The following is a 24,823-nucleotide window of genomic DNA, read 5'->3' as shown; positions in this document are numbered from 1 at the left end:
TGTGAGGTTACCTGCACCAACTACCAACACCCCCTTTCACAGGGTGCTTTTAGGGAGGAGGTTGTGCTTAGCCCACACCTTGACAACCTTGCATTCTAATTTTTGGATTCTGGCTTCATGAAATGGTTGATGACACTCCTATCTTTCCTGTTGTCTGTAATGGTTTGTGTAAGATATTTTTTCCTTAAATGGTTTCCAGGATTTACTTGTGAAGCTTTCCCTGTATGGGATGGCTTCTGAAACTTTCAGTTTCTTTGCTAGATATAGAAGTATTCAGATTTTCTGTTACTTGTATCAGGTTTGCTAAGTTGTAGTTTCAAAGATTTTTCTAAGAATCTTTCTAAATTTTCTTATTTTTGACATACTGCTTTTATGATAAGTTTTCATCTTTTTTGGTAACAGCTTTTTCCCACATACCTACAGTTCACCCATTTAAAGTGTAAAATTCAGTGCTTTGAGGGGATATACTCACAGAATTGTATAATCACAAATTTGGAACATTTTTGTTGTCTCAAAAAGAAACTCATACCCATTAGGAGTTCCCCGCATTTTCCCCTTCCTTCATCCCATGGCAGCTGCAGTCTGACTCTGTAGATTTGCTTATTCTGGGCGTTTCATACAATATGTGATTGTGATTGGTTTCTTTCACTTAATAATATTTTCAAGGTTCCCACATATATCAATATTTCATTCTTTTCTGTGCCAAATAATATTCCATTGTATGTATATATCATATTTTATCCATATTGGCTGACAGACACTTGGGTTGTTCTGCCTTTTCACTTATGAATAATGCTGCTATGAACTTGTGTGTGTAGGATTTTGTGTAGACTTGTTTTCCTTCCTTCTGATAATACATCTAGGAGTAGAGTTGCTGGGTCATATGGTTTCTCTGCCTTTAACATTTTGAGAAACTACCAGATAGTTTGCAAAACGGCAACAGTTCTTTACATTCCTGCCAACAGTGCATGAGAGTCCACTTTCTCCAACTCCTTGCCACTTCCTGATGTCTGCCTTGATTCTGGCCATCCTACTAGATGTGAAGTAGTGTTTCATTGTGGTTTTGATATGGATTTTTATAACAACGCTGCTGAGCATATGTTCATGTGCTTATTGACAGTTTGTGGGCTCCCCCGGTGGTGCAGTGGTAGAAGAATCTGCCTGCCAATGCAGGGGACCTGGGATCGATCCCTGGGCAGAAAATCCCCTAGAGGGGGAAATGACAACCCCCTCCAGTATTCTTACCTGGAGAGTTCCATGGACAGAGGAGCCTGGTGGGCTACAGTCCATGGGGTCACAAGAGTCTGACACAATTTAGTGACACAGTTGACAGTTCGTATATTTTTGGAGAATTGTCAGATCCTTTGCCCACTTTGTAATTGAATTATTTGTCTTTTTATTATTGAGTTTACATATTCTAGGTACCAGTTCTTACCAGACATATGATTTGCAGCATTTTCTCCCATTTACCTTTTACTTTCTTAATGGGATCTTTTGAAGCATAAAAGTCTTTCATTTTAATAAAGTTCAGTTTTTCAAGTTTTTTCTTTAGTTGCTTGTGCTTTTGGTGTCATATCTTAAGAAATCACCACCTAACCCAAGTCACAAAGATTTGCCTTTGTTTATTTTTGTTTGTTTGGTCTTACAGATTTTTAAATGTATATGGTCAATTTTGAGTTAATTTTTAATGCTATGAGATAGGGTGTTATATCAGAGGTCCCCAAGACCACCCTTAGCCTAGATTTACTAGACTAAGTTACATAGAACTAAGTAGCTGTTCTGTTCAAGGTTATGATTTATTATAGAGAAATGACATAGATTAAAATCAGCAAAGGGAAAAGACACTGGGTTAAGTTCAGGGGAAGCCAGGTGCAAATTCCAGATGTCCCCCACCTTATTGGAGCTGCAGGGAATGTGTTTATTCTCCTGGCAGTGGTGGGTGAGCACAGATGCAGGGAAGCTCACCTGAGCCTTGGTGTCCAGGGTTTCTATTGAGTGTCAGTAATGTTGGCGTGTTCAGGAAGCAACAGTTAGAACCAGACATGGAACAACAGACTGGTTCCAAATAGGAAAAGGAGTACGTCAAGGCTATGTATTGTCACCCTGCTTATTTAACTTACATGCAGAGTACATCCGGAGAAGGCAGTGGCACCCCACTCCAGTACTCTTGCCTGGGAAATCCCATGGACAGAGGAGCCTCACAGGCTACAGTCCATGGGGTTGCTAAAAGTCGGACACGACTGAGTGACTTCACTTTCACTTTTCACTTTCATGCATTGGAGAAGGAAATGACAACCCACTCCAGTGTTCTTGCCTGGAGAATCCCAGGGACAGAGGAGCCTGGTGGGCTTCCGTCTATAGGGTCACGCAGAGTCAGACACGACTGATGCGACTTAGCAGCAGCAGCAGAGTACATCATGAGAAACGCTGGGCTGGAAGAAGCACAAGCTGAAATCAAGATTGCTGGGAGAAATATCAATCACCTCAGATATGCAGATGACACCACCCTTATGGCAGAAAGTGAAGAGGAACTAAAAAGCCTCTTGATGAAAGTGAAAGAGGAGAGTGAAAAAGTTGGCTTAAAGCTCAACATTCAGAAAATGAAGATCATGGCATCCGGTCCCATCACTTCATGGGAAATAGATGGGGAAACAGTGGAAACAGGGTCAGACTTTATGTTTTTGGGCTCCCAAATCACTGCAGATGGTGATTGCAGCCATGAAATTAAAAGACGCTTACTCCTTGGAAGGAAAGTTATGACCAACCTAGATAGCATATTCAACAGCAGAGACATTATTTTGCCAGCAAAGGTCCGTCTAGTCAGGGCTATGGTTTTTCCAGTAGTTATGTATGGATGTGAGAGTTGGACTGTGAAGAAGGCTGAGCACCGAAGAATTGATGCTTTTGAACTGTGGTGTTGGAGAAGACTCTTGAGAGTCCCTTGGACTGCAAGGAGATCCAACCAGTCCATTCTAAAGGAGATCAGCCCTGGGATGTCTTTGGAAGGAATGATGCTAAAGCTGAAACTCCAGTACTTTGGCCACCTCATGAGAAGAGTTGACTCATTGGAAAGGAGTCTGATGCTGGGAGGGATTGGGGGCAGGGGGAGAAGGGGACCACCGAGGATGAGATGGCTGGATGGCATCACTGACTTGATGGACTTGAGTCTGAGTGAACTCCGGGAGTTAGTGATGGACAGGGAGGCCTGGCGTGCTGGGATTCATGGGGTCGCAAAGAGTCGGACACGACTGAGCGACTGAACTGAACTGATGTTGGCATGTAGCACAATTGCTATAGCACTCAGCTACTCGGACTGTAAGCCTAGAAGAAAAACAGCTGTTTCTTATAAATCACATTGTTAGCATAAAATATCTGGTGAAACTGCTATTGAAGTGGCCCAAAGCCTCAGACACATATTCTTCGGGCTGAGTATTCCAGTGGCTTAGAGTCATTTCCTAGGAGCCAGCCACAGGGCAGACTCTCCTGGGAATGTGCAGGGTTTGTTCATCCCAGGCTACTGATAAGACCCTTTCCTACACAAGAGGCTGGCTTGATTCTTTTGCGTGAGGATGTCTAGTTGTGCCTCAGTGTTATCTGTTGGGGTTGCAGAGTTGGACATGACAGCACACGCACGTTTGTTGAAAACACAGTATTTCCCTATCGAACTGTTTCACACCCTTGTTGAAAGCAAATTGGTTATAAATGTGAGGACTTATTTCTGGACTCTTAATTCTGTTCTATCAGTCTGTATGTTTATCCTGTTCCAATACAGTCTCACAATCTCTTAGTATCTGTGGATTGTGTGGTAATGTCACCTCTTTATTTATAATGCTTGTCTGGTTTTTTTGGTCTTCCTGAGCATTTGTTTGTTCATAAAACAGCTTTTTCTTAGTTGATCACTTTCTAGTATATGCTTATTTTCTGTTCCATTAATTTTTGCTTTTAGATATTCATTTCCTTCTTCTTTGGGGGGGTTATTTTTATCTTTTTATAAATTAGTGATGAGTATTGTTGTTATTATATTTAGGCCAAAGCTCCAGATTTGCCTTTCAGCACAGCTTTCCTACATTCCATAGTTTGAATATGTTGTTACTGTTGTTCAGTCACTAAGTCATGTCTGACTCTTTGCAACCCCATGAATTGTAACATGCCAGGCTTCTCTGTCCATCACTATATGCCTGAGTTTCCTCAAACTCATATCCATTGAGTCAGTGATGCCATCCAACCATCTCATCCTCTGTCATCCCCTTCTTCTCTTGCTCTCAACTTTTTCCAGCATGAGGGTCTTTTCCAATGAGTCAGCTCTTTGCATCAGGTGTCAAAATATTGGAGCTTCAGCATCAGTCCTTCCAGTGAATATTCAGGGTTGATTTCCTTTAGGATTAGATTTCCTTTAGATTGCTGTGAGCTTGAATTCAGTTCAACTTCAGTTGGAGAATTTGCTTTTTTAAATAGAAAATTTCCCTTTGTTTCCTCATTAGAAAAGCAGCCCAGGTTCACTATATAAATCCTGCAAGCAAACAGTGAAAACAGGCATGTGAAATGAGGGCAGAATCCTGTCTCTGGTACCATCACAAAAATGAACTTTAAGCAGGTCACTGCATATTCTTCTGACTTTCTATGCATATTAATTCACTGTGCCATTGTTAACAGATGGGATTTGGGTTACAAACTTGTAATTTCTTTTTTCTTTTCCAGATAATAACAAATTTGCTCTCCTGAATCTTTTTTCTTCTTTTCTGCTGGAAGTTTTTCACAGAGAGGTGTGCCTAGTAGAGTCAGTTATCAAATGCTCCTGTTAGCTCCAGGCCAAGCAAATCTGTCCCTGCCCTCAGGTGCTTGTAGTCCTGTGGGGTCAGACCCAGAAACAGGGACAGGTGCAGGTGTACAGTAGAAAAACAGGAGGCCAGGGGAGAATGCCTGCACTCAGGGGAGGCAGATACCTGGCATGTGCCAGGCTCACCTGCCAGCCTCCACACACTGAAGGTCCTGTGTCCTCCTACAGGTGATCGCCATGATCAAAGGCCTGCAGGTGCTGATGGGCAGGATGGAGAGTGTGTTCAACCATGCCATCCGCCACACTGTCTATGCTGCACTACAGGACTTCTCCCAGGTCACCCTCAGGGAGCCACTCAGGCAGGCCATCAAGAAGAAGAAGAATGTCATCCAGAGGTCAGCCCTGCTGCACACACCTCCCTTCACAATCATCCACAATGGAAGGATCAGCTTAGGTTTGAGCAGCTGTAGAGTTACATTTTTATAAATATGCTCAATACACTTATATCCAACTTCCAGACACCTGTTTGGTGAATTTCCTCTAAATGTAATGTAGTGGGTCCAGTTATTAACCTGAACAACCCACAATAAGTCAGATAAAGGTCTAAGCAGTCTGGAGACCCAGGAACAAGGGTTTGGTTATCTCAGACCTGGGTGTGTCTCAAAAATCTGTGTGACAATTCTGCTTACCAGGACTGTAGGGACACACAACTCGGCATCTCATCTCCCATTTCAAACTTTATTATCTTCAGTGTTTTTGCTTCTATTCCTATGGCCTGTCCTACAAATTAGTCACAAACCTCATATGTATTGCAGAGATCCTACAGCAAACTTAAGCTAGGTTTCTGTTACTGTTTAGCATTTTAGATAAGGTCATCTTTCAGAGACATTTGTATAAAATGAAGCTCAGAGGGGCTCACATGGATAGTGATTTCATTTCGTTGCTTTATAGGTGATATAATTGTCACCTGGTATTATATGCCTTCAGCACTAATATGATCTTATTACACTGTCAGTCTTCCTAGTTTTTGTTCTCTCACCTGGAGGGCTCAGTGAAAATTTTCATGTTTTCACTAAGCCTCAGTTTTGCTGCAGGGAGCCTCACTCCTACTGTGTGGGAAATGTGCAGTGTAGTCTAGCTCAAAGTGACCAGAGTGGGCTTGTGGGTGTGTCTGACCTGAACGTGGCACCTGTGGGGGACTCTACCTTGGTGGGGCCCTGTTGGGAATGGTGGAATCCAGATGTCCAAATGAGGTGTAGACAGTGTCCCCAGGATTGTGTTGGTGAGCATATTCAAATGAGAAAATGGGATAAGTCTCGAGAAGGTTGTTTGAGCTCTGAGTGAATGTTTGGGGCCTGTCTTCTTGCTGCCCTTAGCGTGACTCAATATTTAAGAAATCAAACACCACTTCTGGGCTAATTGATGTAAAATGCCAAGCACGTTAGATTTTCTGAGGGTGGTAACGTCCCCAAGAAAATGGTCTATTTTGAAAGTTTAACATTGAACTGTCTCATTACCACATCCTCCCACTGCCCCCAAGGGAATTTATGTGTCAGAGTTGGTTGTGGGTTAAGTCAGGAGATACTATGATTGTAAAAGCGCTGAGGATGTCAACACTTTGTCCCACCCTAACAACTTGACTGGTGGTTTAGTGTCCTGCAGGCCATCAGGAAGACTGTGTGTGACTGGGAGACAGGGCATGAGCCCTTCAACGACCCAGCCCTGCGAGGCGAGAAGGACCCAAAAAGTGGCTTCGACATTAAAGTGCCGCGGCGCGCTGTAGGACCCTCCAGCACCCAGGTTCTCGTTCCTTGCTCTACTGAGTGGGGTGACCGTGAGCTGGGGAAGTGGTGGGAGCCTGGGAGTGCAATGACCTCACCGTGGCCAAGTACAGTCTGGGTCTTTTTTGCTTCTATATTCCTTGTCCAAGTGAATCTGAATCTAGGGTATAGACACCCCATGATTCCCAGGTTTGGTCATTTGCATGCAGAACTTAATTTGACTGCATCAACTCCTATTCCCAAAATGTGGGTGAAAGTTTATGTGTCCATATTTACACTGTGTTTCCTGGTGGGTGTTTAAATGTGTGGTTATAATTTTTATGTAGGGTCTGAAAAATGATTATTCCTAAAGATAAAATTTTTGGAAATTTGAAAACATAGCTTTGCTATATCCCTGGTCTCTAGCTATCACTGCTGGTCTTTCTCCTGGCACACTCAGCTCCCTCCTCCCGCTTCAAGCAGCTTTCCTCTGATCCTCACATCTGATTTAATTGCCCTCTGCTTTTTCCTTTCCTGTTTTGGAACTTTGTTCTCATCAGCTCTGTGTTGCGGGCTTTTAGAATCTCTTCTGTCAGCCTTTCAGAGAATTGCCAGCAGAGCGTGTTGCTGGCTCTGTATGAAATCTTGGGGTACTTGGGCGGAGGGTGAGGGTGCCGTCTGGGGCCTGTCTGCCAGCGTGCACATCCCTGCTCGTCCTCATGCCCCCGTGACTAACGCTGTCCTGTCTGTCCGTGTTTAGCTGTACCTGGTGCGCACCATGGTGGAGTCCTTGAGCTCTGCCGAGCTGCTCAGGCAGCTCAAGTCTGTGGGCGCGGAAAGACTCTTGCATGTGGTTAACGCGTTTCTGAGGCAGTCCTACGTCTATCCGCCCCTTTTAACCTTTGGTGGTAAGACATCATTTGTTTTTCTTGTTGACGTTTATGACATGAGGCTCTCCTCTGAATTCTTTGTCCCAAGCAGCAACGACTTGGCCGTGTGGATTGGTGCTGCCCCTGCAAGGAGCCAGCGCAGTGTCAGTGGGCAGCCCTTCTCGTGGTTTATCTGTGTTTGTTGTAACTAATGTGCCATGTATATTTTCTCCCCTACAAATGTTTCCTTGGATAATGCAGCTTTACATGGTGAGAACCATGCTAGAGTCCCTCATTGCAGACAAAAGTGGTTCCAAGAAAACCTTGAGAAGTAGCCTTGAGGGGCCCACCATATTGGACATAGAAAAATTTCATCGAGAGTCATTCTTCTACACCCACTTGATAAATTTCAGTGGTAAGACCTACTGCTGACCAGTGTCTGCTCCAGCATATTCTAACACCACTAACAATGTCTAGAAAGCTCCTGCCTGGCTGGCTGCCCCTGCTGTGGTCCCTTCGTCCTCCCAGGCAGTGACACATGTTGTAACCCTCGTGGCATTTCCTCGCCTGTTGCTTTAAATGCATGGCTGGCCAGGGACTTCCTCTGTGTGGCATGGCCCTTAGAAGGGTGAGGCCCATGGGCTGGGGCTGGCCCAGTGACCTGGATACAAAGTCTTTGTAACCTACACCGGGTCAGCAACTCAGGCTGGTGTAACTGTCACCTGGCTTCAGATCCAGGTGGTGATAAGTACCAGAAACCACTCCCAAGCTAAGTGTAGAAAGTAGCAGGTGAGCTGAGCTGCACACTGCACACCCCGTCCTGGGGTGGCCATGTGCATGTGGGTGCGCTTGGTCTCCATGGAGCTGTACATGTTTATTTCTGTGCTGTATCCATGATTCAGAGTGCGAAGCCTCTATCTTGGCTGCAAGTGCTTTAGGTTTATAGTAATAGTTAGGCTTTTCTTCTTCTCTTCATAAAAGGATGGAAACATTTTTTTCCAATCTGTTTTGCATTAGATAGACATGCACTAAGTATGAATACAATACTGTGTCTGTATCCCAAGTAAAACAAATCCTGTCAGAAGGTGCACAGTGTTAACCATGTCCTGTTGATGGGTGTTGCTGGGCTTGTGGTGCTGGACGCTGACTCTCCTGTTGGTGAGTGAGAATCAGCACATCCAGGTGGCTTTGTCTATGGCCACACTGTGTGCACGGCACATACTCATGTCCACTCGCCAAGGCCCAGGGCTGAGAGCCTGGCACATGCCCCCTTGCCTCACCCTGTGGAGTCTTTTCTGCTTATAGAAGATTAATGTGTTATCTTTTGAATCCCTTAAGAGACGCTCCAGCAGTGCTGTGACCTTTCGCAGTTGTGGTTCCGAGAGTTCTTTCTGGAGTTGACAATGGGCAGAAGGATTCAATTCCCTATTGAGATGTCCATGCCCTGGATCCTGACAGACCACATCTTGGAAACCAAAGAAGCATCAATGATGGAGTAAGTGTTCTGGAGGCCTGTCCCAGCCTCCTGTCATGATGTTTGAAGTCCTTGGTGGTGTTTGGGAGGGGGAGGCGGGGCCGATTATTCTCAGTGCTTCATTTGAAGTCATAATTCTTGGGGTGAGACTTCAGAGATCAATAGAAGGAACAGGTGTCTTGGCTTTGGATTGAAATCTGGTGCCCAAGCAGTAAAACTGATTATCAAGTTCTGTGTCCAGGTGCCAGCAAGGTCCTGGGAACTTGGCAAGGGGAGACGTAGCCTGACCTCTAGTGTGGCATGGCCTCAGACCCAGATGGATTTGGGAGAGGAAGTGTTTAGTGTGAGGCTCAGTGTCAGGGCTGGAGGTCAGAGACTATGAAGGGGTCAGAAAATATGAAATCCATGGAGGGAAAGTAACTGCAAACAGGGTCTCGTGTGGCGAGCAGATGGGGTCCCCGCCCGGCCGTCCTCCCAGTCCTCCTGGCCTGTGCACACCAGGAAAGCAGCCTTGCCTCCCTCTGCAGCAGCCGTGGCATCCACAGCCTTAGAGGTCTTAATGAACCTGTGTGCTCTTTGAGGGCTGCAGTGGGCCTGCTGTTCATGTGCCTTAAGCCCTCAATGAGACCTTACCTCTGCAGACTGCTAGCTACCACCTTTTGTCCAGGGTCAGAGGGGCTTTGGCCACACCAGATTTGCTCTTGGTCAGTTATGGGGCCCGGGACCTTTGTATGTTTTTCTTTTTAGGTCAGGTAGTTTATTCTTAAAAATAAGAAAGTGACTCATCCTTGTGGTTATTAAAACATTGCAAATTGGCATGAAAATCTTTGAAACATGGTAAGTGAGAAGATGAAGTTGCAGGAGGCCGTCATGGACCTGCCAGGTGCCCTGGGTGTGACTGAACCACGCGTGTCCTGCCAAAAGCCCAGCCTGCCTGCTGGGGCTGTTTTGTCAGGGCACTCACAGGAACCAAATTTGGCATTTGGAATAAGAAATTATTTTTCCTTATGAGAAAGGAGAACAGTGAGTGTTACATTGCTGGTGGAGGGGAGGGTGTGAAAGCCAAGAAAGCCCATGTGGGCAGCCAGGCTGACCTGTGTCCCCTTCTGCAGGTACGTCCTCTATTCACTGGACCTATACAATGATAGTGCCCACTACGCCCTCACCAGGTTCAACAAGCAGTTTCTCTATGATGAAATTGAGGCGGAGGTAAGGGCCCACGCACTTCTAACAGACTTTCTTTAATTTCCTTTTTTCCTCTGAATATTAGAGGAAGCAAACTTTCTTTTTAATACAAAGAGGTTTAAACAATGGAATGAACTTTGAAATAAACATTTTAGGATGAACCCTTCTATCAGTACTTTTTTCTATGCATACACACAGGACGATTGGTGTCTTTAAACCAGCTTCAAAGCACCCATTAGCTGTTGGGTGACATTTTTTTCACATGGTCCCATGTCTCACATGACCCCATGTCATAAGCACCACATATCTTGCCTGTTTTCTTGGATGAACACAGTCTAGAACAGGGGCATTGTATGAAATAGATGGACTGAACCAAACTCTATTTTATTTCTCTAGTTTTTGCTTTTTATTTTTTACTCATTATAAATAATGCTTTAATGAACTTCCTTGCATGTAACTTTTTAGTTGTGTTGGGTTATTCTTGAGGAAAAATTCCTCCAAGTAGAATTATTAAGTCTGTGTACATGCAGCTAAGGAGATAAATCTTATTTTCTAGCTCAAGATATAAGAGAATTTAACCATAACAGATTACCTTATACATATGGGTCTCATTCCCCATTGTTGTTGTTTTTCAGTTGTTTAGTTGTGTCTGACTCTTTGGGACCCCATGAACTGCAGCATGCCAGGCTTTCCTGTCCTTCAACTGTCTCCTGCAGTTTGCTCAAACTCATGTCCATTGAGTCATTGATGCCATCCAGCCGTCTCATCCTGTGTCACCCCCTTCTCCTGCCCTCATTCTTTCCCAGCATCAGGGTTTTTTCCAATGAGTTGGCTCTACGCATCAGGTAGCCAAGGTATTAGAACTTCAGCTTCAGCATCAGTCCTCCCAATGAATATTCAGGGTTGATTTCCTTTAGGATTGATTGGTCTGCTCTCTTTATAGTCCAATGAACTCTCAAGAGTCTTTTCTGGCACCATAGTTCGAAAGCATCAATCCTTTGGCACTCAGCCTTCTTTATGGCCCAACTGGCATATCCATACATGACTACAGAAAAGCCATCCCTTTGACTCTACGGACCTTTGTCAGCAAAGTGATGACTCTGCCTTTTAATACGCTATGATTGTCATAGTTTTTCTTCCAAGGAGCAAACGTCTTTTAATTTCATGGCTACAGTCACTGTCTGCATTGATTTTGAAGCCCAAGAAAATAAAGTCTGTCACTGTTTCCATTTTTCCCTCATCTATTTGCTGTGAAGTGATTGGACTCAGTGCCGTGAGGTTAGTTTTTTGAATGTTGAGTTTTAAACCAGCTTTTTCACTCCCCATTTTCACCTTCATCAAGAGGCTCTTTAGTTCCTCCTTGCTGTCTGCCATCAGGGTGGTGTCATCTGCATATCTGAGGTTATTGATTTTCCCGGCCATCTTGATTCCAGCTTATGCTTCATCCAGCAGGCATTTTGCATGATGTATTCTGTGTATAAGTTAAATAACCAGAGTGACAATATACAGCCTTGACATACTCCTTTCCCAGTTTTGAACCAATCCACTGTTCCATGTCCAGTTCTAACTATTGCTTCTTGACCTGCATACAGATTTCTCAGGAGGCAGGTAAGTTGGTCTGGTGTTCCCATCCCTTTAAGAACTTTCCACAGTTGGTGGTGATCCACACAGTCAAAGGCTTTACCATAGTCAATGAAGCAGAAGTAGATGTTTTTCTGGAATTCTCTTGGTTTCAGAAGATGTTAGCAATTTAATCTCTGGTTCCTCTGCCTTTTCTAAATCCACCTTGAATATCTGGAAGTTCTCGGTTCACATACTGTTGAAGCCAAACTTGGAGAATTTTGAGCATTACTTTACTAGTGTGTGGGTTGAGTGCAGTTGTGCAGTAATTTGAACATTCTCTGGCGTCACCCTTCTTTGGGCTTGGAATGAAAACTAACATTTTCCAGTCCTGTGGGCACTGCTGAGTTTTCCAAATTTGCTGTATATTAAGTACAGCACTTTCACAGCATCATCTTTTAGAATTTGAAATAGCTCAACTGGAATTCCATCACCTCCACTAGTTTTGTTTGTAGTAATGCTTCCTAAGGCCCACTTGACATCACACTCTAGGATGTCTGGCTCTAGATGTGTGATCACACCTATTTGTAACGCCTCCTCAGACAACCATTTTGCCTTAATGCATTTCTATTTCTTGGGAATGGTTTTGGTCACCACCTCCTGTACAGTGTTACGAACCTCCATCCATAGCTCTTCAGGCACTCTCTCTGTCAGCTCTAATCTCTTTAATCTATTTGTCATTGCTACTGTATAATCATAGGGGATTTGTTTTAGGTCATGCCAGAATGGCCTCATTCCCTATATCCTCACGAAAACCACAGGAAACACTGCGTCAGGGAGATGCTCTGGATTCCCTGGTGAGGCAGGGTAGGCTGGGGAGAGAGACCCATGGGTCCTGGGGCAGCTTCACTCTGAGCACAGCGTGTCTTCATCACGGTTTGGGGATATGAGCTAATCCAGAGAATACAGTCTTGAGGGTGAAGTCCCAGGACTGTCCACTCTGCATCTCCTGACTAATCTTGGCAGCCCAGGAGAGGCCATGGGCAGATGCCCTTGGGACATATAGCCTGGAGGCAGGGGTATACCCCCTCAGTTCAGTTCAGTTCAGGCACTCAGTCGTGTCCTACTCTTTGCGACCCCATGAACCACAGCACACCAGGCCTCCCTGTCCATCACCAACTCCTGGAGTCGACCCAAACACCTGTCCATTGAGTCAGTGATGCCATCCAACCATCTCATCCTCTGTCGTCCCCTTCTCCTCCTGCCCTCAATCTTTCCCAGCATCAGGGTCTTTTCAAATGAGTCAGTTCTTCACATCAGGTGGCCAAAATATTGGAATTTTAGCTTCAACATTACCTTCCAATGAACACCCAGGACCGATCCCCTTTAAGGATGGACTGGTTGGATCTCCTTGCAGTCCAAGGGACTCTCAAGAGTCTTCTCCAACACCACAGTTGAAAAGCATCAATTCTTCGGTGCTCAGCTTTCTTTATAGTCCAGCTCTCACATCCATACATGACTACTGGAAAAACCATAGCCTTCACTATACCCCCTGGAGGAGCCCAAATGCAGTGCCCATTAGCCCCCTGGGAGTACATGATAAAGAGAGACTTTTTAATATTTCTTTATATTTAGGAGAATTGAAGTATTTTTCTCCATCATGAAGAAAGGTTCTGACATAATTTTCAGTGGTAATGTGGTGGTCACTCCTGGTCACACTGAAATGGATTTAATCTGCTATCATTGGATGGTAAAGTTGTATCCTTTCTCATGAGAACCTCTTTTAGTTGCCTTAACAAAGAGTTGAGATTTTGTGGAAGGGTTGAGGTTCTGCAGTTTTAGGTTTTTTTTTATCCCTGAAGTGAAGTCAAGTCGCTCAGTCGTGTCCGACTCTTTGTGACCCCATGGACTGTAGCCTACCAGGCTCTTCTGTCCATGGGATTTTCCAGGCAATAGTCCTGGAGTGGATTGCCATTTCCTTCTCCAGGGGATCTTCCCGACCCAGAAATCGAACCCAGGTCTCCTGCATTGTAGACAGACGCTTAACCGTCTGAGCCACCAGGGAAGTCCTTTTTATCCCTAGGGCTTACTTATTTTATAACTGGAAGTTTGTACCTTTTGACAGCCTTCACCCGTTTATCCTATGCTCCACCTCTTCAACCACCAATCTCTTCACTGAATTTATGAGTTTGTTTTTATTCTTTTAAGATTCCACATATAAGTGAGATCATGCAGTATTTGTCTTTGTTTGACTTACTTCACTTAGCCTAGCACCCTCAGGGTCCATCTATGTTGTTGAAAATTGTCAGGGTTTTCTTATCTTTTATGGCAGAGCAGTATTCCACTTTGTGTGTGTGTGTGCGCACACACACACCACAGCCTCCTCACCCATTCACTCGTCAGTGAACACGTAGGTTGTTTCTGTGTCTTGGCTATTGTGACTAGTGCTGCAGTGAACTTTGGTGTACAGATATCTTCTTGAATTAGTGTTTCTATTTCCTTTAGATTAATACTTAGAAGTTGAATTGCTCAATCAAAATTTTTTTAAAGTTTTTTAAAAATTTGATCTTAATTCAGGAAAACAAAATTTGGGGTGAGAGTGCAACTTGTGGGATCTTAATTCCCCTGCCAGGGATGGAACCTGTGCCTTCAGCAGTGAGAGCGCAGAGTCCTAACCACTGGGCTGCCAGGGGAGGCCCTAGGGAAGCAGAGTTCGATGCATGCTTTCTTTTTCTTCAGGTGAATCTCTGTTTTGACCAATTTGTTTACAAGCTGGCAGACCAGATATTTGCATATTACAAAGTTATGGCAGGAAGGTAAGTATGTGGTTTGCAGTTTGGGTACAAAATCTTGGGCAATTTGATCTGACATTTCCATTAAAATTCATAGTGCATGAGAAATTGTCCCCTCTTCCCTCCATGCTAGTTTGCTTCTTGATAAACGGTTACGATCAGAATGCAAGAATCAGGGCGCAACCATCCATCTCCCGCCATCCAACCGCTATGAGACACTGCTCAAGCAGAGGCACGTGCAGGTGAGCCAGGCCTCTCCTGGGTGCAGTGAGATACGGAGCCAGCAGTGGAAAAGTGGGGGTTTTCTTAGAGTTTCTCAGATTTTAATGGATGTCAGTATGTGTGTGGCTATGGGATCTGTGGGAACATCCCTGTCAATAGCTGAGATTTTAAAGATAAACAGTTTCTCTTGGGTAACCTGACACACCAGAGATGGCTGCCCAGTGCAGCTCCCGGGGGGCTTGGCCCAAGCGCAGGTCCTCTCTAGGAGCCCAAAAGCCAGAACTTGAGTGAAAGAAGATTGGACACTTGTTACTGTGGTGTGCTTAGTAGCTTCAGTCGTGTCCGACTCTTTGCTACCCCGTGGACGGTAGCTTGCCAGGCTCTTCTGTCCATAGGGTTTTTCAGGCAAAAATACTGGAGTGGGTTGCTGTGCCTCCTCCAGGGGATCTTCCTGACCCCGGGATCAAACCTGCATCTGCTGCATTCCAGGCAGATTCTTTACCACTGTGGCTCAGATTCTGTGGTAAAGAATCTGCTTGTAATTTAGGAGGCCTGGGTTCAGTCCCTGGATTGAGAAGATGCTCTGGAGAAGGGAATGGCTAAGCACTCCAGTGTTCTTGCCTGGAAAATTCCATGGACAGTGGAACCTAGTGCATGGAGTCTCAAAGAGTCGGACATGACTGATTAAGACTTTCAGAGTGGCGGGGAGGAGCTTTTTCTTGGCCAGCATGAAGAGTAAGAATACAGTACTTGTTTTGTTTTTTTAAAAAATAATATATGTATGCTGCTGCTAAGTCACTTCAGTGGTGTCCGACTCTGTGTGACCCCATAGACGGCAGCCCACCAGGCTCCCCATCCCTGGGATTCTCCAGGCAAGAACACAGGAGTGGGTTGCCATTTCCTTCTCCAATGCATGAAAGTGAAAAGTGAAAGGGAAGTCGCTCAGTCGTGTCTGACTCTTCGCGACCCCATGGACCGCAGCCTACCAGGCTACCATGGGATTTTCCAGGCAAGAGTACTGGAGTGGGGTGCCATCTCCTTCTCCGAATATATGTATATGTAATCAAAAGAAAAATACAGAAAGTTGTAGAGAAAGTTTCATGTCATTCTATCTACAGATAGTGTTAGTCACTCAGTCATGTCTGACTCTTAGCGACCCCGTGAACTATATAGCCCTCCAGACTTCTCTGTCCATGCAATTCTCCAGGCAAGAATACTGGAGTGAGTTGCCATTCCCTCCTCCAATCTACAGATAACTGCCATTCATATTTTGGGGCATTTTCACCAGGGTTTTGTCTGTAGCTTTATGTTATTGAAATGACACTGAGATATACCCTTGTTGTTACTGCTCTGCAGTAGAGACGGAGGGGTTTTCTCTTATTCATCCCTGTGACACAGTAGAAGTAAGGCACGTACAAGCCACTCTGCTGGGAGGCAGCCCTGAACCCATCACAAGGGGTGCACTAAGCGACAGGCCCAGGTTCTCCAGGAGGCTTGGCATCTCTGCCTGTGATACAAGTGTAAATTCGCTGCAATGAATACTACAAAAAGTACTTTACAGCTTTGACTTGGAGAGTTTCAGCTCTATGAAAATAGGGTATTTGATCATACTGCCATCTAAATTTTGTATGTTATTTGTCTTATCCTTTGGAATAGCTTTCTGTGAGTAGGTACATATTCTCTTGCTTGTTTGTTTTTTGTTGCTCACACTTTCCACCCTCTGTGCCCAGCTTCTGGGCAGGTCCATCGACCTCAATCGTCTGATTACCCAGCGCGTCTCCGCTGCCATGTACAAGTCCCTGGAACTGGCAATTGGGCGGTTTGAGAGTGAAGATCTGACATCAATAGTTGTAAGTGCTCCCCCTTCTTTCAGGTGCAGCATACGTAGGGGAGGTCTGGTTGCGAGGACTGGGGCTGCTCCTGCTTTCGTCATTATTGATAAAGTGACCTGACTGTAGGTGAAGTTTTTGCATAGAACTCCAAAAGTGTGCACTAGAGAACACATAGTTACATCTCACTGTTGCATGAGATATGGTAAAAGAGTAAAAGGTGAAAAGTTTTAAATTGAATGAAGACAGACAAAAATGATTTGAGAGAAAATCATGTAGAAGATGAGATAGTGAAGATTCAACATAAGGTGTCAGAGTCCCCTGAAGACAAAAACCAAATAATGAGGTGGAACAAACATTAAAAATGCTATTTCAAGAAAACTTTGATGAAATAAAAAACACAGTATAAATCCTTATTAGAAGCAAATCTCACATACCAGGGAAAACAGACCCAAAGTGGCCAGCACCATGGACCATTATAGTGAACGTTGTCGTATTGGACTTTTGAAGAAAAGGAAAAGTCCTGTGGCTATCTGAGCAGAGTAATCAGGGAAAGAAAAATTCAGTTGTCCTCAGACCTGAGCTGGCAGAAAAGGAGGTGCAACGTAAGGATCTTTTTGCCAAATCTGTCTTCCAGGAATAATGGCTGCAGGCACATGCTAATGAACTTGTGATAACTCCAGGAAAACTCTTTGTCCTTAGAAATCAGTAGTGGGTGAGGGTTGTCTCCTGGGCCCACCTCTGAGCAGAGCATCTCCACAGGAGTGAGCATGCTTCCCCATCCTTCCTCAGGATCCAGGCTGTCTTGGGATGTGAAGCCTAAACCGGCCTTCCCTTCAGCGTGGCTTGGACTTGGCCATAGTGTTTTCATGCCCTTGGTCTCTCATGACTTAGTGGAGTCTTTGACCAGTATAAACAGAATGCAAGTCACAGAGACCATTTTAAATTTACTTGTAGTAACATTAGAAAAGGAGAAAGAAATAGGGGGAATTGATTTTAATAATCTATTTTATTTAACCCAATATATCCAAAAGTCGACATTTTCACATATAATCGTTGTAAGAATTTTATTGGTGTGGATGTTTTATATTCTTTGTTTTCACATTTGGTTTCTGAAATCTGTATGTGTCTCACACATACTGCACAGCTCGGTTCAGGCCAGCCATGTCCTCGTTGCCATATGTGGTCAGTGGCTGCCACAGTGGATGGAACAGACCCAGGCAGGTCTATGAAGGGTCTGTGTGAGAGCCCGGAAGGCCGCCTCTGCGTGTGCTGCCAGTGTTGCCTCACAGCTTTGGATTACCTAGGGTGTCTCAGGGAAGTGACTGAGGCTGACACCCAAGGACACACAGTCTATCATCAGTGCGGTAGACACGTCTTCATGTTCTCTGCCCCGTGAAGGGTTTGGAGGATAGCGTGGGTCAGTAGCGGGTCACTGCTGTGGAGAATGGACAGTGGCCATGGGGGGACGACTGTGGAAAGGAGGGGCATTTTAAGAGCACTAGAGAGGGCGTGATGAGTTTAGGTGTGAGCAGTAAGCTCGCATCACCTGTCAGAGCCCCACCATGTGGGTCCTGGGCCTCGCACGCTGACCCCACCTCCGTGCAGCACCTTCCTGTCTGTGTCCTGTCCTGCTCCGTCCGCCTCGAGCCCCCGCCACGGCCCTGCCCCTGGGAGGGTGAGGCCACCGTGCCGTACCCGACTCTTCTCACGTGCCTGGCTTTGTGGCCCCGTAGGAGCTGGATGGGCTCTTAGAAATCAACCGCATGACACACAAACTGCTGAGCAAGTTCCTGACTCTGGACAGCTTTGACGCCATGTTCCGGGAGGCCAACCACAACGTGTCTGCGCCCTACGGGAGGATCACCCTCCATGTTTTCTGGGAGCTCAACTATGACTTCCTGCCCAACTACTGCTACAATGGCTCCACCAACCGGTAAGCGTGCCGCCTCGCAGGCAGCCCCGGGTGCTCCTGCCCCTGGGCATCGAGAAAGGACGGCCTCTGGGCCCATCCGCCCTGTGTACAGGGTACGCAGGCCCTCGTGATCTCCTCTGTTTGCATGTGCAGCCCAGGGCCAGCCCTTGGTTCTGTGGTTGTGGCTTCCATGTGCAGAACACGTGCAGGCCAGGGTTCCTATCGAGGGCACTCCCGTGGGGCCCGGGGTCAAAGCTGTGGTATGCGTTTACGTCTACTGACAGTGGGATGGGCTAGGTGACTCGACACTTCCCATGCTTCCATTCTGGGATGCTGGAGCACGTGAGGGTCCAGTTAGCCTCCCTCCACCCATCTAGCATTTCACTGCTGCACTGGGCACATGAGTGGCCTGCTGGGTGGTGGCGTGCCTGCTGGCTGCAGTGTCGTGTGGTCCAGCCTCAGGGTACATCGCATCCTGGGATGGCCCTGTGTCACCTCCAGCTCTGTGCAGAGCTTCATTTCTGCTGTGTCAGCACATGCCAGGGACACATGGGAACGTGTGTGTGTGTGAAAGAGAAAACGTGGGTGGGTGTGAGAAATAGGAGTGAGGGCAAATGAGGGTGTGTGTGAGAGACTATGTGTGTTTGAGCGTGATGACCACTTTTTTAAAGCAAATGTCTTTTGCTTTTACTTTGCTTCCCTGCTGTGTCTGAACATCCCTTCCCATTAAGTGTCAGCTTAATCACTACTGACTTTTAGTCCTAGATTTTTGTCTTAATCCGGGGTGCTGAGGTTCAACCCCAAGGGCAGAAGGGAGGCCCTCCTTGGGCGTGACGATACCTGCTGTTGCCACTGTCTGTTTGGGACACCAGGCTTGGTTTCCTTGTGGGAATATGGGCCTGTTGCTGGTACATGGAGGTGTGCCATTAGGGCCATCATCTCAACCCCAGGTAGCAGCAGGGGCATGTGGCCGTGGCCACAAGAGCCACTGATGAAGGAGCCCTGGCTGGCCGCCTTAGGTCAGGGGCCCTGTGCCCAGCTGGGTGCAATCCCCTGAAACCAAACTTAAGTTTGTTTTAGGGTTGGAATTAACTAGAAAAATATTTTTATTACACAAGTAATGCATCATAATTGTGGAAAAGCTAGAAGTCATGTGTGTGTTTGTGTGTGTGTATGTGTGTATGGAATATTATGGGGAAAATAATTAAATCCCTAGAGATTTCCCTTGTAAAATGTCTGTCTTTTAGAGTTTTTGCCATACAGGCAAATATACATGTGTACTTTTTATTTTGCAGAAATGGAGGCCTACTGTGAAATTGACATTCTTTTTTTCTCATCATATGTCACAATGAAGGGTATTCTGTGTTAGTAAGGGTGCATACATGCTTATTTTGCATTTGAAAATCTAATTCATGGCCATTTGCAAGATTTTCTTTGCTTTGGTTGTCTGTTTGGAACTTTGGGAGTTAGTTTCTGTTGTGTCTGTTAACAGGCTTCCCTGGTACCTGAACTGATAAAGAATCTGCCTGCCCCTGGGGAAGGGATGGCCATCCACTCCAGCATTCTTGGGTTTCCCTTGGGGCTCAGCTGGTAAAGAATCTGCCTGCCCCTGGGAAAGGGATGGCTACCGAGTCCAGTGTTCTTGGGATTCCCTTGGGGCTCAGCTGGTAAAGAATCTGCCTGCCCCTGGGGAAGGGATGGCTGCCCAGTCCAGCGTTCTTGGGCTTCCCTTGGGCCTCAGCTGGTAAAGAATCTGCCTGTCCCTGGGGAAGGGACGGCTGCCCACTCCAGTGTTTTGGGCTTCCCTTGGGGCTCAGCTGGTAAGGAATCTGCCTGCAATGTGGGAAACCTGGGTTTGATCCCTAGGTTGGGAAGATCCCCTGGAGAAGGTAACAGCTCCCTACTCCAGTATTCTGGCCTAGAAAATTCCATGGACTGTATAGTCCATAGAGTCACAAAGAGTTGGACTTGACTGAGCAACTTTCACTTTCACTGTGTCCCTAAAATTATTTTGCCTAGTGCTTAAAACTGGCATCTCCCAAACCGAAATGCAACAGAACCCTGTTATAGACAAACTGAGAAAATATGTTAAGTGGGGGCAGTGGCTGGAGGGTTAGAATCAGGAACATAAGGAGTTTTACTTTTTTTATTTTAGATTGCATTTTTGATCATCTAGCATTTTGTCACCCTTTAAAGAATTCCCAGAGATCTTGGAAAAGGAACAACTGAAGATGTTCCCTGGACCCCCTTTGTGGCCCCTGCACTGCATGTGTACAGCACCGGCCTGTTCTGGTCATCTTAGTGACAGCCCAGCGGGTTGAGGGCTCGGAAACAACAGGAGCTGTGTGGAAGGGCTGCGGGGTGGCGGGGTGGGGGGTCAAGTGAAACTTACCTGATGGTGGATTGAGTCACTGCGTTTTCTGAAAACCCTCCAGGCATGATGAGTGGTGAGTGTGAAGTTAGGAAAAGAGGTTTATGCTGAGGCCTTGCTTGCCAAGCTGGGCTCACGTGGGTGCGCTCACCTGATGGAGGCTGATTCTGGGGAGCAATCCACCAGCCAGGCCGCATGTCCTGGTAGCAGCAGGAGTCTTGTTATCAGAGACAAGGTTGCCAGGACTCAGGTCAGGAAGTGGTGCCAGTGGCCTTAGCAGGAGTGGGACCAGCTCCAGGCTGTAAAGCTATCAGTGTGGAGGACGCTGCGGCACAGGGTATATGAACTGACTTGAGGCCCCTCTGCCCTCAGTCCCCTTAGCCTGTCCCATGTTAGAGCTCATGTGAACAGCCTCAAGTGGAGGCTGCCTTCACCTGGCGGTGTGTGTTCCTGCCTCCCAGGAGGTGCTGATACACGGCTTTGCCCCAGGCTCTTGAAGCCTATGCCACCTTCAGCAGGCTTGGTGATCACAAGGAAATACAGTTTCACACGCATAGGAGCTGCAGTCTGGCAGGGGCCAGCATAAAGTGACATCAGCCTTCTTGGGCCCAGAAACCCATGTGCAGTTCAGAGATACCATCTTCACCAGAGCAGTTCTGGTGGCCTTCACCTTTCTTAGCGCTGGCAAAGCCAATTACTTCTGTATTTTTAGCAGTCTTCTAGTAGATCCCGTAGAGCTTCATTATCTGGAAAAGACAGTAAAAAATAGGATTTTATATCTCCACCTTGCATGTGGAAGCCTGAGAAGACAGACAAAACTGTGCCATCCAGTATCGTAATTCTACACTGAGGGTTTTCTGAGAGCTGCTTGCAGGAAATCGCACTCTGTTTGTTTCTTGTCATACCTACTTATTTTGCTGCTTATTTCTGCTTAGTAATATAGGCCTGGTGACTCTGGGAGGTCACATGGGGTGACATGTGACTTAAATTTAACCTGTACAGCTACTGATTTTGACAGTGTGATAGCCCTCAAAGTAAGCCAGCTGTTGGGAAGAGTCTGCCTGTTTGGCAGCAAGACTGCTGAGGAGGGAGCAGTGTACCACGTGGTGTCCCATCACTGCTGTTATAACATCCATCCCCTCGTTAGGGTGCTGCTTATGTTAACTTGCTTCAGTTTTGTCCGATGCTGTGACCCCACGGACTGTAGCCTGCCAGGCTCCTCTGTCCATGGGATTCTCCAGGCAAGAATCTGGTGGGTTGCCATTCCCTGTCCCAGGGAATCTTCCCGGTTAGGTTGCTGGCTGCCAAATTTCTCTACTGACATGTTTCCATTTTCCTGTTTGAAATTTGTAAGTAATGTTTAGGGGGAGATAATCTAAAACTTTGAAAATGGTTCCTTATTAAAACTTGACCCACTAACCTGAACATCTGTTGATGATTCTTACCCAAATAATTATCCCTGTGGTGTTTGAACAGTGGTGAATTTCTAACCTTGTCATTCCATCTACAGTTATTCATTGGCATTCTGCTGTATATGTTAGCATTTTTTATTATCAGTAAGGATGTGGGAATTTTAATACAGGGTTATAATCTGTTACTGTCATGATTTGGTTTTAGGTTTTATGGCTCACATCTGTCTTGTCTTGGCGTGTGGGAGCCCCTTCTGCCCCATTTCTCTGTCTTCTTGGCTGTCCCATGATTCTTAAGCCTTCCACTGTGTGTAACAGAAGAAGTCCCAAATGCATTTTAGGATTATCCTTCTTTATTCTTGTAATCTGTGAGTCAGTGATTCCTTTTCATGGAGAATATTTTAAAATTAAGCAAAGTCTGAGTGTTAGGTGTACTCACTGCTGCTGGGGTGTCCTTGTTCTCACCTCCTTTCAGTGGTCAGAGCTGGGAAGGACTTGCACCTGTGCTGTTCCAGATTCCTGGGGCTGCCAGAACAAGTTGTCACAAACTGGGGGGCTTAAAACAACAGAAAGGTATTCTCTCACAGTTCCAGATGCTGAACATCCGAAACCAAGGTGCCGGCAGGGCTGTGCTCCTCTGAGGCCAGGTGGAGCCCTCTCCTGGTCTCTGCTGCCTCTGGTGTAGCCAGCCGTCCTCGGCCTGCATCTGTGAGGCTCCAGTGTCCACCTTTGTTGGCCTGTGGCATTTTCCTCACATGTCTCTCCCCCTCTTCTGTGAGGAAATGAGTCATGTTACATTGAATTAGGGGCTCACTCTGCTCTAGCATGACTTCATCTTAATTAATTCCATCTGCAACAACCGTGTTTCTGAATAAGAGCACATTCTGAGGTGCTAGTAATTCAGACTTCAAGTTGTCTTCTGGGGGGACACAACCCCATAATGTGTATGTGTGTGCCTCCTTGTATCCAGGCTTCCCAGGTGGTGCTAGTGGTTAAGGAACCTGCCTGCTAATGCAAGAGATATAAGAGACACAGGTTCAGTCCTTTGGTTGGGAAGATCCCCTGGAGGAGAGCATGGCAACCCACTCCAGTATTCTATGCCTGGAGACTCCCGTGGAGAGAGGAGCCTGGCAGGCTACAGTCCATAGGGTCACAAAGAGTCAGACGTGACTGAAGAGACTTAGCACGTGCGCATACTACTTGTTTGGGTGGCTCAGCTGGTAAAGAATCTGCCTATAATGTGGGAGACCTGGGTTCAGTCCCTGGGTTGGGAAGATCCCTTGGAGAAGGCAAAGGCTACCCACTCCTGTATTCTGGCCTGGAGAATTCTATACAGTCCATGGGGTCGCAAAGAATCGGACGACTGAGTGACTTTCAGTTCACTCGCATGTCACTTGTACCCAGCTCTCTCTATATTGAAACCATGAATTTACACAGCTTTGTCTTCAATTCCAGGTCAGCGACACAGGCTTCATTTCCATTTTTTAACTTCCTTCTGTACTGAGAATTCTTATTTTGTCATTCTTAATGTATTTATGCATTTGCTTAATTCCAGGACATGAAGTAGTTTCAGAATTACTTAACCTTTTGACTGTGAAGCACAAACCTATTCACTAGAATTCAGTGTTTGTTCCCATTTTTTTGTCTTTAGATTGAGAAATGTGTATAATCAAAATGTGGTGTTTAAAAGTTACTTGAGATAATGGAGTAACAGGGTTTGAATTTTCTCTTTCACCTTAAACAAGTGGAAAACTGGACAGCATTTATGAAACAACTATTTCCACCAGATGTTTCCTGGAGGGAAAGGAAATGAAGGATGGAGCTGTGTGGCTCCTTGGCTTCCTACCTGAAAGCACTTTGGAGGTCTTGCTTGGTGGAGGAGACAAAGAAGCTGAGATGGCTGGATGTGCACGGCAGAGTATGGGAGAGCAGAGAGATATCAGAAGAAGAGCTCCTGACACCAACTTAGGAGCCCTTTGTGTCTGTTAGTCACTCAGTCGTGTCCAGACTTTTTGTGACCCCATGGATTATAGCCTCCCAGAATCCTCTGTCCTTTGGATTCTCCAGGCAAGAATACTGGGGTGGGTTGCCATTTCCTTCTCCAGAGGATCTTCCAACCCAGGGATCAAACCCGGGTGTCCTGCATTACAGGCAGATTCTTTATCATCTGAGCCACCAGGAAGCCCAGTCTTTGCTTGAATATGTATTTTGTGTTTTGTGTGTGTGCATGTACGTTGGTTTGTTGGTTTTTTGGTGGTTTTTTTTGGGGGGGAGGGGAGGCTGTACCCATAGCATTCAGGATCTTAGTTCCCTGACCACCTGTGTAACCTGTATCTGCTGCAATGGTAGCACAGGGTGGTAACCACTGGACCACCAGGGAAATCCTCATTCCTGAATATTAAACTGTGTGAGCTAAGTGGAATGCCACAAGGCTGGCAGAAGAACAGCTGCCAGGGAACTGTAGATGGAATTGTTTCCAGAGCTCACCAGGACTAGGAGTCATTTGAGGCTGCCTGTAAGAGTGGGGAAAGCTCCCTGAATACCCAGGCATTTGATAGAGTCGCCAGCAGGGCCTGTCTTAGTGCCAGCACTAGGGCAGTGACTACTCTGTGTGCTGTGCTTAGTCACTCAGTCGTGTCCGACTCTGTGACCCTGTGGAC

General features: G+C 46.0%; 1 protein-coding gene across 2 annotated transcripts in view; it reads left to right on the top strand.

The window, feature by feature from the left end:
- CYFIP1 (cytoplasmic FMR1 interacting protein 1) overlaps positions 1–24,823 on the top strand; it is a 102,600-nt gene that overhangs the window by 55,562 nt on the left and 22,215 nt on the right. For both annotated transcript variants that reach the window (XM_068968028.1, XM_068968027.1), the window contains 9 exons: positions 5,006–5,172; positions 6,430–6,577; positions 7,668–7,821; positions 8,745–8,901; positions 9,993–10,089; positions 14,365–14,441; positions 14,551–14,659; positions 16,370–16,489; positions 18,205–18,404. In XM_068968028.1, coding sequence (XP_068824129.1) covers positions 5,006–5,172; positions 6,430–6,577; positions 7,668–7,821; positions 8,745–8,901; positions 9,993–10,089; positions 14,365–14,441; positions 14,551–14,659; positions 16,370–16,489; positions 18,205–18,404 — 1,229 coding nt within the window. The remainder of the gene's footprint in view (positions 1–5,005; positions 5,173–6,429; positions 6,578–7,667; positions 7,822–8,744; positions 8,902–9,992; positions 10,090–14,364; positions 14,442–14,550; positions 14,660–16,369; positions 16,490–18,204; positions 18,405–24,823) is intronic.

This window comes from Capricornis sumatraensis, chromosome 3 (assembly GCF_032405125.1).
Source record: "Capricornis sumatraensis isolate serow.1 chromosome 3, serow.2, whole genome shotgun sequence".
NCBI classification, from domain to species: domain Eukaryota; kingdom Metazoa; phylum Chordata; class Mammalia; order Artiodactyla; family Bovidae; genus Capricornis; species Capricornis sumatraensis.
Note: the sequence above shows the minus strand (reverse complement) of the source record. Positions and strands in the feature narration are given on the sequence as shown.